We start from the raw sequence: 13,753 nt of genomic DNA, 5'->3' as shown, positions 1-13,753 counted from the left end.
CTCAACCTTCTTAAAACAATGTATAAAGCTCACCGGAAAAAATTACCATTTAATTTACAGAATAGATTTGCAAAGCGAGACAGTCAGTATAGATTAAGAGGCACTGAAGTTTTCAAACGACCGGAATCAAGAACCAAATTGAAAGAAAGATGCATCACAACAAAAGGAATCAATTTATGGAATAAACTTGACAGTGAAATTAAGAGGTCTCAGTCCATTCACATCTTCAAGAAATGTTTAAAAGCACAGTTATTGGGAGGGTACGACTCTGTTTTAAAGAATGGTCAAACTTAGAATGATTGTTTCTTTTGAAAATATTTCATTAAGGTTTTTTTTTTTGTATTTACACTTGGGAAATGGTTGTATTTGATCTGCAATTATTTGTGAAATGGTCGTATTTGTATTTTGATTAAGTGAAATGGTTGTATTGAATTTTGCTTTTTTTGTGATATGTTAACAAATCTTGACAAATTGTCTTTTATTTTATGTTGATAGGGGCAGACATCATAAGTCTCACTTCTTTCTGTTCCTTTTCATTTCTTTCTTTTAAAAAAGAATGAAACAAATAAAATCAATCAATCAATCAATCATATGAAGGTGTCAAATACAATTTAAAAAGGTTATTTTCGATGCTAAATTTAGCCTAAAAGTTGGAGATAATTGTTACAACAGCATAATAAAATGTTGCTTGCGAGTTGTGTTTTGTGTGACAAAACTGGTTAAAAATCTTGTCCATGTCAGCCAGTCATAACAATCAATCTGGAGTTCATGTAGCCTCAACACCAGAGCAACAAAAAATAATATGAAATACACTGACCAGTAGTTTTACCTGGCAAAAAATCTTATTTTCTGTAATTGTGATTTATTTTTTGTTGAATTCCTTAAAAAAGACTATAGTGGTGTATTCTAGTAAATTATTTTAAGTCTTTGACAACCTTTGTTTACAGTTCAATTGCAGAGATTCACAGTCCTGGATCTAAAGACGCACATGTTCTACACATAAAACACACCAACATCTGATGACTGGGATTTCATACATCTCTGCAGAAACCTGATAACAACCCATCTACGTGAATCAGACGTACTGGATCAGAACGATATCAACAACATGCAGAGAGGGAATGAAAGATGCATATGGCCTGTGTATGAGGAGAAAGACAACCTTTTCCTGCATTTATAAATTCATTCATTCATCTACTGTACTTGTTATTACTTTCTAACAACTCCTGCGTATGATAGTTTTATAGAACTGTATACTAGAAATAGCCCAAATCACCCCTCTGCTTTAAAAGTGGTTTGAACCTGCAATGCCCAGCCAGTCATCATTTAAGCTTTCACTTTATCTTTTACTAATATTAACACCAACCAGGTGTAATTTAGTATTGATGGTGTAAAAGGACCGTGACTCTGAACATGTTGAAGAGCAATAATGTTCTATACCTCTCTTGCTATCTCTCTATCCAGTCTAATGACTTGTCATGAATGACTTGCACTAGGAACTGTCCTCCAGCAGGTGGCAGTATTGAGCCAGTATTGAGCTTCACAGTCGCTGCAGAACAAAGAGAAGAAGAGCGCTTTCATTCTGAGCACAAGGGTATTTCAAACATTCATCAAAACTTACAGCGATTTCATTTGTATCCGCTCGCTTTACGTCCAGATATTTGCCTTCTTCTTTTGTTTGTCAACGGCGTTCAACTCTTGGCCCAATAGCTCCAACAACATTTCCGCGAATGGGCGATGTTTAACTTGGTGAACTCGCTGCTGCTAACTTAGTTAGCTGCTAGCAGGAGGAAGAGCAGAGGAAGAGACGAGGAGACGGACACAAACATCTGGCTGTTTCGGCTTCTTCAGGTAATCATGCAGAATATTACTGTGACTGAGCGGAACTACACTGATCAGCGAGTCTAGCTCGATATATTGCAACATGGGGGGACAGACAAGGTAGACACAAGCAGTAATGACATCGCATTTCTAAATAACTAAATACTGCTTAGTGATGACGCCTGATCGATTTACATTACATTATTATTTTGTTTTTGCCCTTTTCAGGTTCAAAAAAATGGAGGCTCCTCCTGTCACCGTGATGCCTGTTACAGGAGGCACCATCAACATGATGGAGTATCTGCTGCAAGGTAAAACTATCTGAAAATCCCCCAAAGAAAAGATTACGCATGAAGCAATGAATAGATAACATGTAGGGATGGGCAATGAATGACATTATCATTATTATTATTATTTATACTGCACATCATGTGAGTAAGTGTGTAAGTAAGTGATCATCCACTGATATTGATGCAGGACTGAGGCTTTTATTCCAGATGCATCATGGGAATTTTAATTTTTCTTTAATTTTTCATTCCATTATTGGTAATTTTAGCTCATGGCTTGAAAATGAAGCATAGACATGACTCCTACAGATGCATCTGTGGTGCTGTAAATGTATAAAGAAGATGACTATATGTGTAAAATTATTTTCAGTTTTTCCAAGGAAAAGCAGAAAACAATGGATCAGAAATGTTATTATAGAATTGAACCTGCACAACTGGAGACTTGTTGCTGTTTCTGACCATGGTTGACTGATTTTTGAGCTTACAACTTAAGACATTTCTCTTATGGTTTCACAGCTGGAAATTCACCTCCTACACATTATTCACATTTATAAAGACTGAAAGCAGCTCTGAATTTGTTCTGTGTCCAGTCTGTATGAAATTCACTGACTGTCAAAAGCCACTTCCACATAGGTTAAAATCAGACTTGCTGTGCAAACTTCAAATGCGAAAAAAAAGACATCACAATTAGGAAAAAAGCAGATGGTGTGAAAAGAAGTGTTTCAGAAATAGTAATGGGAATTTCTGGTACATGCACATAAAAGTCTTTATGTCCACATTTTCAATGTGTGCAACAACTTCCTCTGAGCCGAACCAGTTATTATAGATCAAATAAAAAAAAAAGAGATTCCATTTTCAGCCACTTTTTAAAAACAAGGTGAACGTGTCATCCCCATTTCCAACAGCTACACCGCTGTTTCGTCACTGTGCAGCCACACAATTTATTTTATTTATTCATGAGGGCACTACCGTCCCACATGTCTATTTCTGATTATGCAGTTAGTCTCTTGTCACCTGTTGCTGTGTATGAAATTACATATTGCAGATCACTGTAAAAACCAAGAATATGACAAATAAAAGCAGAACATTGTATCTTAAAAGCATTTTGTGCAGTATTGGGAATTGCAGCCTTGATGAATCTCACTTTTGTTTGGGGGCTTTTTTTGTTGTTTTATTAGTTTTTTTGTTGACATTAAAAGCTGTTAAAAATTTAAACTTTTCCTCATTCTCAAAGATATTCAATTTACTTTGGGTCATTTTAGTGTTTACAATTTCAGGAAAAAAAATCCTCAGGGCATACTGCATGCAACTCAGCCCTTGGTTACTCCATACTGACTGGATATAATTTATGTGCTGACACGTTTCCTGCTTTTCTCTATATTTGTTCAGGCAGTGTGTTGGACCAGGCTCTGGAAAGCCTCTTGCATCGCCTCCGAGGTTTATGCGACAACATGGAACCAGAAACCTTTACGGATCATGAACTGGTTTACCTTCTGAAGGGGCAACAAGGGAACCCGTTCATCCTGCGTGCGCGCCGCTCGCTCTCCCACCCCACTGCTCCGTGGCACCTGCGGTACCTCGGTCAGCCTGAAGTGGGGGACAAGAGCCGCCACGCCCTGGTGCGCAACTGCGTGGATGTGGCTGCCTCCCACAGCCTCCCGGAGTTCCTCAACGAGATGGGCTTCCGCATGGACCACGAGTTTGTGACCAACGGACACATATTCCGGAAAGGTTCGATGAAAATTGTGGTCAGCAAGCTGTCTCGCATCCTCGTGCCGGGGAACACCGAGAACACGGAGCGTCTGTCGTTGTCGTACCTGGTGGAACTGAGCGTTCTGGCCCCCGCCGGCCAGGACACGGTGTCTGAGGACATGCGCAGCTTCGCCGAGCAGCTCAAGCCTCTGGTGCACCTGGAGAAGATTGACCCAAGCAAGCAAAGACATTAACTCGGGGTTCAAATCCCCTCTGACCGCCTTTCACAACTCAACCAGTTTTTTTGTTTTTTTTTTCTACAATTTTTACAGAAAATAAAATACAGTCGAACTTTTATTGTTAGTCATGTTTTAATCAACGTCTTAATAAAGTTGTGTGAAGTGAAGTTTGGAAAATATCTTTTTTTACAGGTTTATCACAAGAAGTTTTTCCTTCATCATGCCATTCAAACAGCTATGTGATATTATGTCATACATAAAGTCAAAATATCTCAAAATGTTTCATGCATTTTAAATTTGAGTCCATATGAATGTGGACATAACTTACTGAGCAATGCCTCTTCGTCTGTCCTTTCATCTTCGTCCAACTAAGGATCACAGGGCACTGGATCTGATCCCAGGTGACTGCTTGAGAAAGCAGGTTGAATCCAGGACAGGTTTCTTTTCCCTCTCAGTGCAAATGCATTCTGTCATGGACTCTTAACTGGGAATTTTCTCACTGTAGCACCATGCAGCCCTTTAAATTTTTGATGATATTCTCATATTTTGAGATGCACTTGTGTGTCCACTGGGTTTACCTCTGTTTGTGGAAACAGGAGTTTTTATTCAGTCTTTTTAACTTTTGCTAATGATTGCAAGCATGCTGTAATGTCTTAACCCAAAACAAAGCCGACATGGATGAAACAAATTGTTTTAGTTTGTCAATAATTCATTAGCTGGATTAATATTTGCATAATAGCCTTTTTTATCTACAACCTCAATATGTTCAAGACTTGTTTCATTAATTTAATCCCATTTTTCAGCCACCAGATAACTTTTCATAGTTACTTCCACTTCATGCCACTAGGGGTCTCTCTTTCTCTTTTTGTAGCTGTCTGGACCGAAGCAAACTGGATGCTACCTCACATCATGTACAGGGGCTGTGGTTGCCATGGCAATAATTAGCTGTGAGATCTGCACATCTTTCCCCCCACTCTAATTAGCTTTCTCAATTGCTTAATGATACATAGACCTGTGAAAGCCTTTCTTTCTTCCCTTCAACAAAAGCATTGATTTTCCTTCTCTTCCCCTCTCATTTCTACTGTTAACCCATTAGTGCCTCTTTCATGGGAACTTGAGCTGGGCCTATTACGCATGAAAGCACTGGAGCTACCCAGGTTCTTCGCCGCTCCTGCTCAAACCCAGAAAAGGCCTGTGTTCCAGAGTGTCAACATTACGGCCAATCTGCTGCACGGATACAAGTAACTAATGCACATCCTGTCAGTTATGATAATGACGCTGGCAATAAGACGTGAGTGCTTCTAATAATACCCCCCCTACAGGAAGATGCATTTGCCGGGGCAGAGATGTAAAGTGACGATGTGCATGTCTGAGAGCAGAGCTCCGGGGCAGATGGCTGTCTCTGTGTGTTGACCTACCTGTACGTCAAGGCTGACGAGGACAAACCGCTCAGGTGGAAAGGTGAGATGACATTCAGCATTCATCTGGTGCTCCTCGGAAATCACCTTTTGAACATTTTCTATATTTCTATAAGGGTTTTTTTTGTTTTCAGCTTTTTTCTTTTCCCCTCATCATTCAGCATGCGTGCTGAAATTTTATGTACATTCATAGTTGGCTGCTCCATACACAAAGTTCCCTGTCAGTGAGCCCGGATTATCTGATGGAGACAGTTTTATGTTCCAACAACCAGAAGCAGACTACCGGCCCTTAGGACTAAAGCATGATGTTTCAGCTCTGAGTGAATTATGTATTAAAGAGGCAGATGCCTCCTTGCCCAAGGCTTTATATGTCCAGCATGGATACACTACAGTCTACTGGCTTTCTTCCACTTAAACTTGTGTTTAGCACAGCGCTCTTTGGTGATGAGCTGGACTCCCACTGCACCTCCACTCCGCATTGCCTGGAGAACAGAGGCAGAGCTAGGCTAATCAGTGTCTTGGCATCGGGCCTACTTGGCTATTGTGAGTGTAGCCAACCACTGACTTGCAGAAGTGAGGGATTTAACAAGTTGCTGGAGGCAATATGATATACTACATGACTTCTTTGAAGTAACAGTTCAGAGCGACACCCTCGAGAAAATACAATAAGGTGAAGGTTGCGGTTCATGTGGACTTATCAAGCAGGGCTTCATTGAGGGATCGTTATTGGCAGTAAGCTTCATAAAGAAAAAATAATCAGTTGAATGCAAGGTCAAACTATTTTCACAGTAACTGCATCCTGAAAACCTCATTATCATTTATCAGAGTCATAACAGAAAGCAGTCACGGAATCACGAACTCATTTGTTTGTTTTTGAACTGATTATCTTTCTAGTTAATAAAAAGTTTGACAATATCAACTAAAATCTGATTTGTTTTTTGCTTTGTTGTAAAGCAAGAAAAGTGGAAAAGTAGCATGTCTCTACATCAAAAAAAACCCGGCTTCACTGATTTTTGAACTCAAAAATGACCCAAAGAAACGCTTGATAAATTGGTAATGAAGAGCAGAGTGTTGTTCTGCCGGCTGCGCTGTGTCCGGCGCCTTGATTTTGAGGGCCGTTTCTCAGTTCGACAGCACAACCTCTAAACAGCTTTGACATCATCTGTTTATTATAATACAATTAAGCTCACTTCAGTTTGGAGTACGAGAGCAATGCGCACTGATTTCCCTCTGTGGGCCATTTGGTTGTTCTGCGTTTTTAACTGTTGAATATAATTAATTGGCTGGGGCTGATAGTGTTAGTTAATCATATTTTGTTAGACCTCAGATGCGGATGGAAGCCATTACCTGCACATGCCTTTACTTTCCATTTCACAATGCAGTCTTAATTAAAACTCTTGGCACCAATTGTCTTGTCTGCCTCTGAACATAATGTTCGTAGTTGGCAGTGCAGATGCCAAGATGCCACAGAAATCTGGCTCTTGCTCGGGGCAGGAAGTCTTTAAGTCGGCCTACTTTGGGCCGATGCCACCGAGGGGTGAAATCCAGCTTCGCCTACTCAGAAAATGTTTCCAATACTTGGATTTGAGCCCTCTCCTTCTTGTGTCATTGGGAGTCCATATGCTTGTTAGAGGGTGTGGGTTGTTTGCCGAAAGGGGAGGAGGACCAGGGGAGGTGCTTTCCCAGACAGACATCGATCTCCCAGGGGTGTTCTTGTGGCTTCTCCAGATTCCTCTCCTCTTAACCCAACTGGGCAGAGCGGGGTGCGCGGGGATAAATTGCTCAAGAACATGAGGTTGCATGGGCCAGCAAAAAAAAAAAAGAAAAAAAATTATACATACATATAATAGTTGGGAAAAAATGGTTCTTTTCTCTTATTCAAATGAAATTCCACAGCACTTTTTCCAGGTGCAAATTGACAGGCGCATAGCTCCGACTTGTTGTTGATGTGGTGCTCTGCCTTGCTTGCGGCTGGCTGAGGTGATTACCGCTGTGCGGAACACGCTGTTCCAGGATCGGCCACTCCGCTCTGAGCCAGCCACACTGCCTCTGGAATGTCTGGTATGGGGACAACGTAGCAGTCAGCCTGGAAGGGACCAAACATACATAGTTTTTAAACTCCTGCTGCCTGGGCCTTCCTCGTCTCTGTCTGTCTGAGTGCTCTCCTCTTCCTCCAAGCTCTCTCTCTCTCGCTCGCTCGCTCTCTTGAGGCTCATTCCCACTGTGAGTCTTTGGATCTGGTTGTATGCCTTCTTGATATTCACAATTGATTTTCTTTCATTCCATGTGTAATCAAGTCACATTGTGTGATTTGAAGTGTCACTAAAATTGTGGCATTCATGAGCGTTACCAGTGAAGCATCTTAAGTAGAACCTTGCGATACAGATTAGAGGCTGTAAAAAAAAAAACGCTCGCCTGTCTCCGGTAATGGCTTGATTGTCATTCCTGGCACAAAATGAGGAAACTATAACACATAATTTTATTACATTCAAACATGCAATGGGGTTTTTGGGGTTTTCACATGAAGTAACTTATTATAACGTGGTATTTTAATCACGTGGGGCCCACTGATGCTCGGCACTAAGTCACTCCGTGACACACCGTATGACACATCCTCCCACGTTAAAAAGGCGCACTATTTTTGACACGAATTTCTCAACATCAGTCATGTCTGAGTGCACACTGTGGTCGCATTGTGCAACTTTTAAGTACAGCTTCTGTCCATCCACATTCAAATGCACGGAAAGGGTGTTGTCCTCAGACAGTTTCACCCACCTCGCAACTCTGGATGTTACCCAAAAATATGTTTTTATTTCACCAAGAGTTAACAAAAAAAAAAAAAAAAAAGTGTCCAAATTTACTCTCCCACACTCTGAGGGGCAGTTTAGTATTCAGCTGTTGAACATAGCAATGCATTCATGGCAGCGTTGCCCCCACAGGTCATCCTGATTACCCATGGGCAGTTGAGAATCTTGCATGGGATTGTTGCCTGACTGACAAATATTACCAGAATTTCGTAGCTTGAGTGTGTGATTGTGAGAAAGCAGGACTGACTCAAAAGTCCATGAATAAGTAATATCCTCCCCACAGCGGCCGCCGTCATAACAGGTGTGAATGTGCAGAACGACGCCACTCAGACACCGGCGGTAACGTCTCGTGTACTGTATACTCAGCAAAACCTTTGGAAATGGTGAGAACATTAACACCAGCCCAAAGGTTAAAGCTTTTTATGTTTAAGGTTAATGGCATGCTCAGGGGAAATAAACAGCCAATGGGATTTGAGCACCTGTGACTGTGCGCCCGCCCAGTAGTGGGATTTTTAGAAGAGGTTGGTGGGATGGACAGCAGGAATCCCCTACATGCTCTAAACTGCAGCAGCAGCCACACACACACACACACACACACACACACACACACACACACACAGACACACACACACACACACACAGATCTGACCAGAGCCCAGCGTGCTGGCTGAGCATTGTGCTTAAGGTGTGAAGGCAAATGCAATTTGAGACGACAGCCTGCTTTTACTTTTCCTCGCCAGTCTGGAGTGTGGACAATAAATTCTTCTCTATATGCTGGCCTCCGAAAACCCCCGCTTCACCCCACTCGTCCCGGATTAACAATCTAGGGTTACCTAATCTATTTTAATCTGAGCTAAATCTGTCTAATCGGCATAGACAATTACACTCACTGAGGTATTGCCCGCATGTAATCAGCTGAGGTGAAACCGGCTGTAAGTTGGACGCTGCGCACGGAGCACGAGACTGCTCGTTACGCACAAAGACTACAATCCAATTTAAAAAAAAAAAAAAAAAAGATTCGCGACTGATTTTTTAAATTTATATATTTTTTTTCGGTCTTATCAGGACTGGACATGGAGCGTGACACACAAAGCGCCGTGCGACGCTCAGAGTGAGAGATTAATATGCAGAGTTTTGATTCAGAATTTGGGTTTTGTTCTTACTTGGGATGAGAGAGAGAGAGAGAGAGAGAGAGAGAGAGAGAGAGAGAGAGAGAGAGAGAGAGAGAGAGAGAGTTTGGGATTTCGCTGTAATCATGTTCGGAGAGTATTGATTTCGTGCGCGCTCTCCAATTGGCAGCATCTCTACTATACAGCGCCGGCGCGTCATCCTCGCTTCACATCGACGGAACGAGTTGTAAGCAAATGAGAACATGTGTGGGATCTGAGAGAGTGAGAAAAGGCAAAGGGGTGATAGAGAGGAACAAGAGGAGGTGTGATAAAAGCCAATTTCATCAACCTGACAAGTGGATACGAGATTTGATTGCTGGATTTTTTTTTTCCTCTTATATTTTTTCAGACAGGGAATTTATCGATTCGTCACATGCGCACGCCTCTTCATTATAATTGCAGACAGTTGGGTGCTGTTCAGGCTGAATGGACTTGAATGTGCCGCTGCCAGCTTAATCCGTGCAGACTGGAAGATTTAATAATTTACGGTAATCACGCATTATCGCCTCAGTGGATGCTCTCTACTCAGCCCCGGTGATTTTTTTCCCCCCCTCCTCTTTCCCAATTCTTCTCGTTGTCTTGTGGAGGATTTATCGACGCCTGCTTTGCTCCTTATCTGAAATATCATCTGTTGCTGCAACTGGATTGAAAAACCCCAGATGAGTGACTCAGACGCCCGCTCCAGACCGGGTGCTTTAAGGTGATGTGGGACTGTCAGTTTTTAATCCGCATTTGATAATTCACTTTTAAGTAAAATGGACAAAGAATTGCTCTTACTTTTATTACTTCTCTTATCTCTACACGCGAGGCTGTGATTCGGCTCGTGCTCACCATGGCTCTCCTACTCCGCTGAATTGCTCCTTATTGATTCAGACTGATCTTAATAGCCACATTACGAGGCAAATTTCAGCGTGAAGTGCTGTTGAAGACAGCGGGATCCGTGCGTCGTGGAGGTATTTCCCTCCCTTTCTCCGCCGGTGATTTATTCCATTTTTTTTTTTCCAACAGAAGGGTAAATGTTGATGATGGAGGACGACGAATTAGACGCTCATCAGGTTGATTCGGATTTCGAGCCGCAGAGCCGGCCTCGCTCGTGCACCTGGCCCCTGCCTTGCCCGCAGGATTTCCCCGGCGGACACGAGGTGAGCGGGGGTCTTCCGCTGGCCAACATCAAGGTGGAACCGGAGGACGTCCCCGCGTGCAGAGCCGGGCTCGTGGGCGGAACGCCGGGGGAGCTGAAGCATCCAGCCGGCGCCCCGGCACCCACGGGCGCGACGCACCCATGCTTGGCCGGCGCGGCGCTCGATGTGACCGGACCCCTGCGCAAAGCCAAGTCCTCGCGGCGGAACGCGTGGGGGAACCAGTCCTACGCGGATCTCATTACCCGCGCCATTGAGAGCACCCCAGAAAAGAGACTCACGCTGTCACAGATATACGACTGGATGGTCCGCTATGTGCCCTATTTCAAGGATAAAGGCGACAGTAATAGCTCAGCTGGCTGGAAGGTAAGAATTAAAAAAAAAAAAAAAAAAAAAACCATACACGGGCCAGCATGATGAGGTTTTGACGTGTTAATCACAGCGATAACACTGATTATTATTCCTATTCACAAAAGCCATTATGATTCTTTCACCCCTCGTGCCTTACACATGTCACCGTGGGATTCCGCCTCGGTTACGCATGAATGGCGCCATGCGTTATCTTGTCTTAGTTCATTACTGCTGTCAGTCATTCTAATATATCACTGATGGCAGAACGTAATAGACTAGAATGGAGACACTTTCTGTGTGTAAAACAGGGCTTTTTTTCTCTCATTTGGGCTGCAGACAGCCACCTCATGACGGGCAGCAGCATCCTTCACCACAGCAAACCACACTGGTTTAACGGTTTAACTCCATTTCTACAACGTGGCACATTGATAGATTTAATCCGGCCTTAGTAGAACTCTACATTTTCCTCCTTGTTCAGAATCAACAGAGTGCCACTTGTAGGAGATCACAGATCAGCTGTCCAAAGTGTAAATATTCAGAGGGGTGTTCACAACTGACCACAGTCCACTACCGCTGCCTGTCTGGCTGAGAGCCTGGAGTAACCTCCTGGACATCTGCCCATGTTATCAGCCTCTGCTCCCAGCGTCATCTTGTTTCTATTCATTACAGCCATCTGAGGACAGCGGAAGAGGCAGTGGGATCAGCAAGGAAGCAGTGCTCGTCCTTATGGTGGAGCTCTGCTGAGCCGAGGCTTCAGTCTGTAGATGTCTGGTTGCATTTTATCCCAGGGTGCTCGGAGGAAACATGGGGCTGTGCAGTTTTAGATCTTTGGACACTTTGCTGCTCCATAATTTTTGCTCTGGATTGCTCATTACATGATGAGTCTGTAGGATGAAACAAGAAAAGTGAGAATTTACCTGCATTTACTCTGCATTTACCCTGTCAGCAATAACATTCCTGTTAACTCATGAAATATCTCGGAGTGTTTACCATGTCATCAGTTATGGCATGACTCCAACATATATTAATTTACATCTTCTGGAGGAATCAGCCACTTGTCATAACTTGTTGTGTTGTGGTTGCATAACATAACCTCTGTCACAAGCCAGAGTTGAGTCTCCTCTTTTGGCCCCGGCCGTAATCACAGAGCACCTGACTGACACTTTAAACCCGTCCCATTAAACTCCACTGACTGACTGGCTGAGGTGTGTCTCCAGGTAGACTCATTAGCTTTGCACTTGCACCATGAGTCTTCAGCCACAGACCTCTTTATCTCCAGTGCCAAAGTCCCAGTCTGCTATTTATGAAACTGCAAATTAGGGGGGTTGACAGTGGTAGTCTGAGGTCCCGGGCTATTTCAGGCCACAGTCGAGACGTGGGGCCCATTCCAGGTAATGACGGGGGATTAGGTAAGTCGTTTAAAGTAGGCGGCCATAATGTTAGTAACAGGCCTGACCTGGTTTTGGTCTGAGACAGAGTGGTAATGTAAACATACACTTAGGGATCACATGTGCAGCTCACTCACAGGAGCGAAACAAGCAGCCTTTGGAAATGCAGTCTTTCAGCAGCATGCAACACATTTATTTGTCACAATTCAACTGTTTGCCACTGCAGTGAATAAGTTTTAACTTTGATGTAGACCTCACTCATTAATAACCAATCGTATTTGTATCAGCAGGATGTTGAAAACATTATGTATTCCTGTAAAAATACAGATCTGTGTTTTATGAAACAGTTAGCTGTTTTATAAGACCAAATTTTAAAAGTAAGAATGTAAGCAATGTTCACATCCACTCCATGAACTGAGGACCCAAAATCCTGCTACCACGCCACAAAAAAAACAAAAAAACAAAAAAAAAAAAAAAACGAAAACTCCCCACAAAAAACAGGTGCACTCTCATCCATATAATTTTACAATCACATCAGGCAATTATATTTGACAGCAGTATTTTCAAGTTGGAAAACACTACTTGTATCATCCACTACTTTTTCATCTCAATCAACAATATCATGCACGAGCAAAGCATTTGATGCAAAACTGTCTCTTTTTTTTTTTCTACTTCACAGCAGAGAAAGTGGAAAAAAAAACATAAAAGAATTGTTGGCAAGATGCTGATGAAATGAAATGAAATTAAGTTGTATAGCTTTGCAGTTTGAGGGTTGGTATTGGATTTAAGTTGCTGTTGCAATTGCAGTTTTTTTTTTTTTTTTTTTTTTTTTTTTTTAACTATGGAGTATTAAGGGGAAACATCTCAGGAAGTGGCCTATTGAACCTTGACCTTATTTAGCGGGTCTAGAAAAATCTTGAAAAGTAAGTTGTCCTGTCCTGACTCCAACTGGAAAGGATGTGATGCTGGCTTGACGATGGGCGCTAGACAGTCGGTACACCTAGACAGTACCATTAAGCTCTTATAAATACCTAATGGCTTCTGACTTCTAGGAAGGCAGGAGTATTCTAAGGTCACCGTCTCCTAATCAGCTCCTTACTGGAGAGAAGATACAAAGAACCGTGTCCTTGTGAACCCTGTTACACTTTCCACTGTCATGTTGGTCACTACTGCACAGACTAGTGCCAGCTTCGCTGCGGTTCATTTTGCATTCTTCTGTTAATAAGTCAGACACTGCATCACCTGTCTGTGTTCGCTGCTTTTGAGGCTAATTGTGTTTGAGTGCGAGCATCTACAAATGCATGTGGATGCATTTTGCATTTGGTGTGGGAAAAGCACATGCCAGCTGCAACAAAGCGTCGGGGTAGGCAGCGCTGTGTGTAGTGCCGTGCGTGTCTTTGTGGGGGTTACAGGAGGGGGAGGGGCTGTCTGCTTCTATAGGC

At 42.7% G+C, this 13,753-nt stretch overlaps 2 protein-coding genes across 2 annotated transcripts in view; both read left to right on the top strand.

Annotated features, from left to right (window-relative positions):
* The first annotated feature begins 1,447 nt into the window (after positions 1 to 1,447).
* med18 (mediator of RNA polymerase II transcription, subunit 18 homolog (yeast)) lies at positions 1,448 to 4,166 on the top strand. The gene is made up of 3 exons (XM_030102840.1): positions 1,448 to 1,851; positions 2,050 to 2,132; positions 3,498 to 4,166. Exons 2-3 carry the CDS (start codon positions 2,060 to 2,062, stop codon positions 4,052 to 4,054), a joined length of 630 nt encoding a protein of 209 aa, XP_029958700.1. The 5' UTR covers positions 1,448 to 1,851; positions 2,050 to 2,059; the 3' UTR covers positions 4,055 to 4,166.
* Positions 4,167 to 10,087: 5,921 nt separating this feature from the next.
* Positions 10,088 to 13,753, top strand: part of LOC115396317 (forkhead box protein O3-like) — a 29,316-nt gene continuing 25,650 nt past the window's right edge. The window contains exon 1 of the mRNA XM_030102138.1: positions 10,088 to 10,938. Coding sequence (XP_029957998.1) covers positions 10,450 to 10,938 — 489 coding nt within the window. The 5' untranslated portion in view covers positions 10,088 to 10,449. The remainder of the gene's footprint in view (positions 10,939 to 13,753) is intronic.

This window comes from Salarias fasciatus, chromosome 11 (assembly GCF_902148845.1).
Source record: "Salarias fasciatus chromosome 11, fSalaFa1.1, whole genome shotgun sequence".
NCBI classification, from domain to species: domain Eukaryota; kingdom Metazoa; phylum Chordata; class Actinopteri; order Blenniiformes; family Blenniidae; genus Salarias; species Salarias fasciatus.
This window is presented reverse-complemented; position numbering and strand designations above follow the sequence as displayed.

Excerpts from the sequence above, each read along its gene's own strand:
- med18 (XM_030102840.1), top strand. The coding sequence starts at position 2,060 with ATGGAGGCTCCTCCTGTCACCGTGATGCCTGTTACAGGAGGCACCATC. Across the intron at positions 2,133-3,497 it reads GATGGAGTATCTGCTGCAAG|GCAGTGTGTTGGACCAGGCT; the intron begins GTAAAACTATCT and ends ATATTTGTTCAG.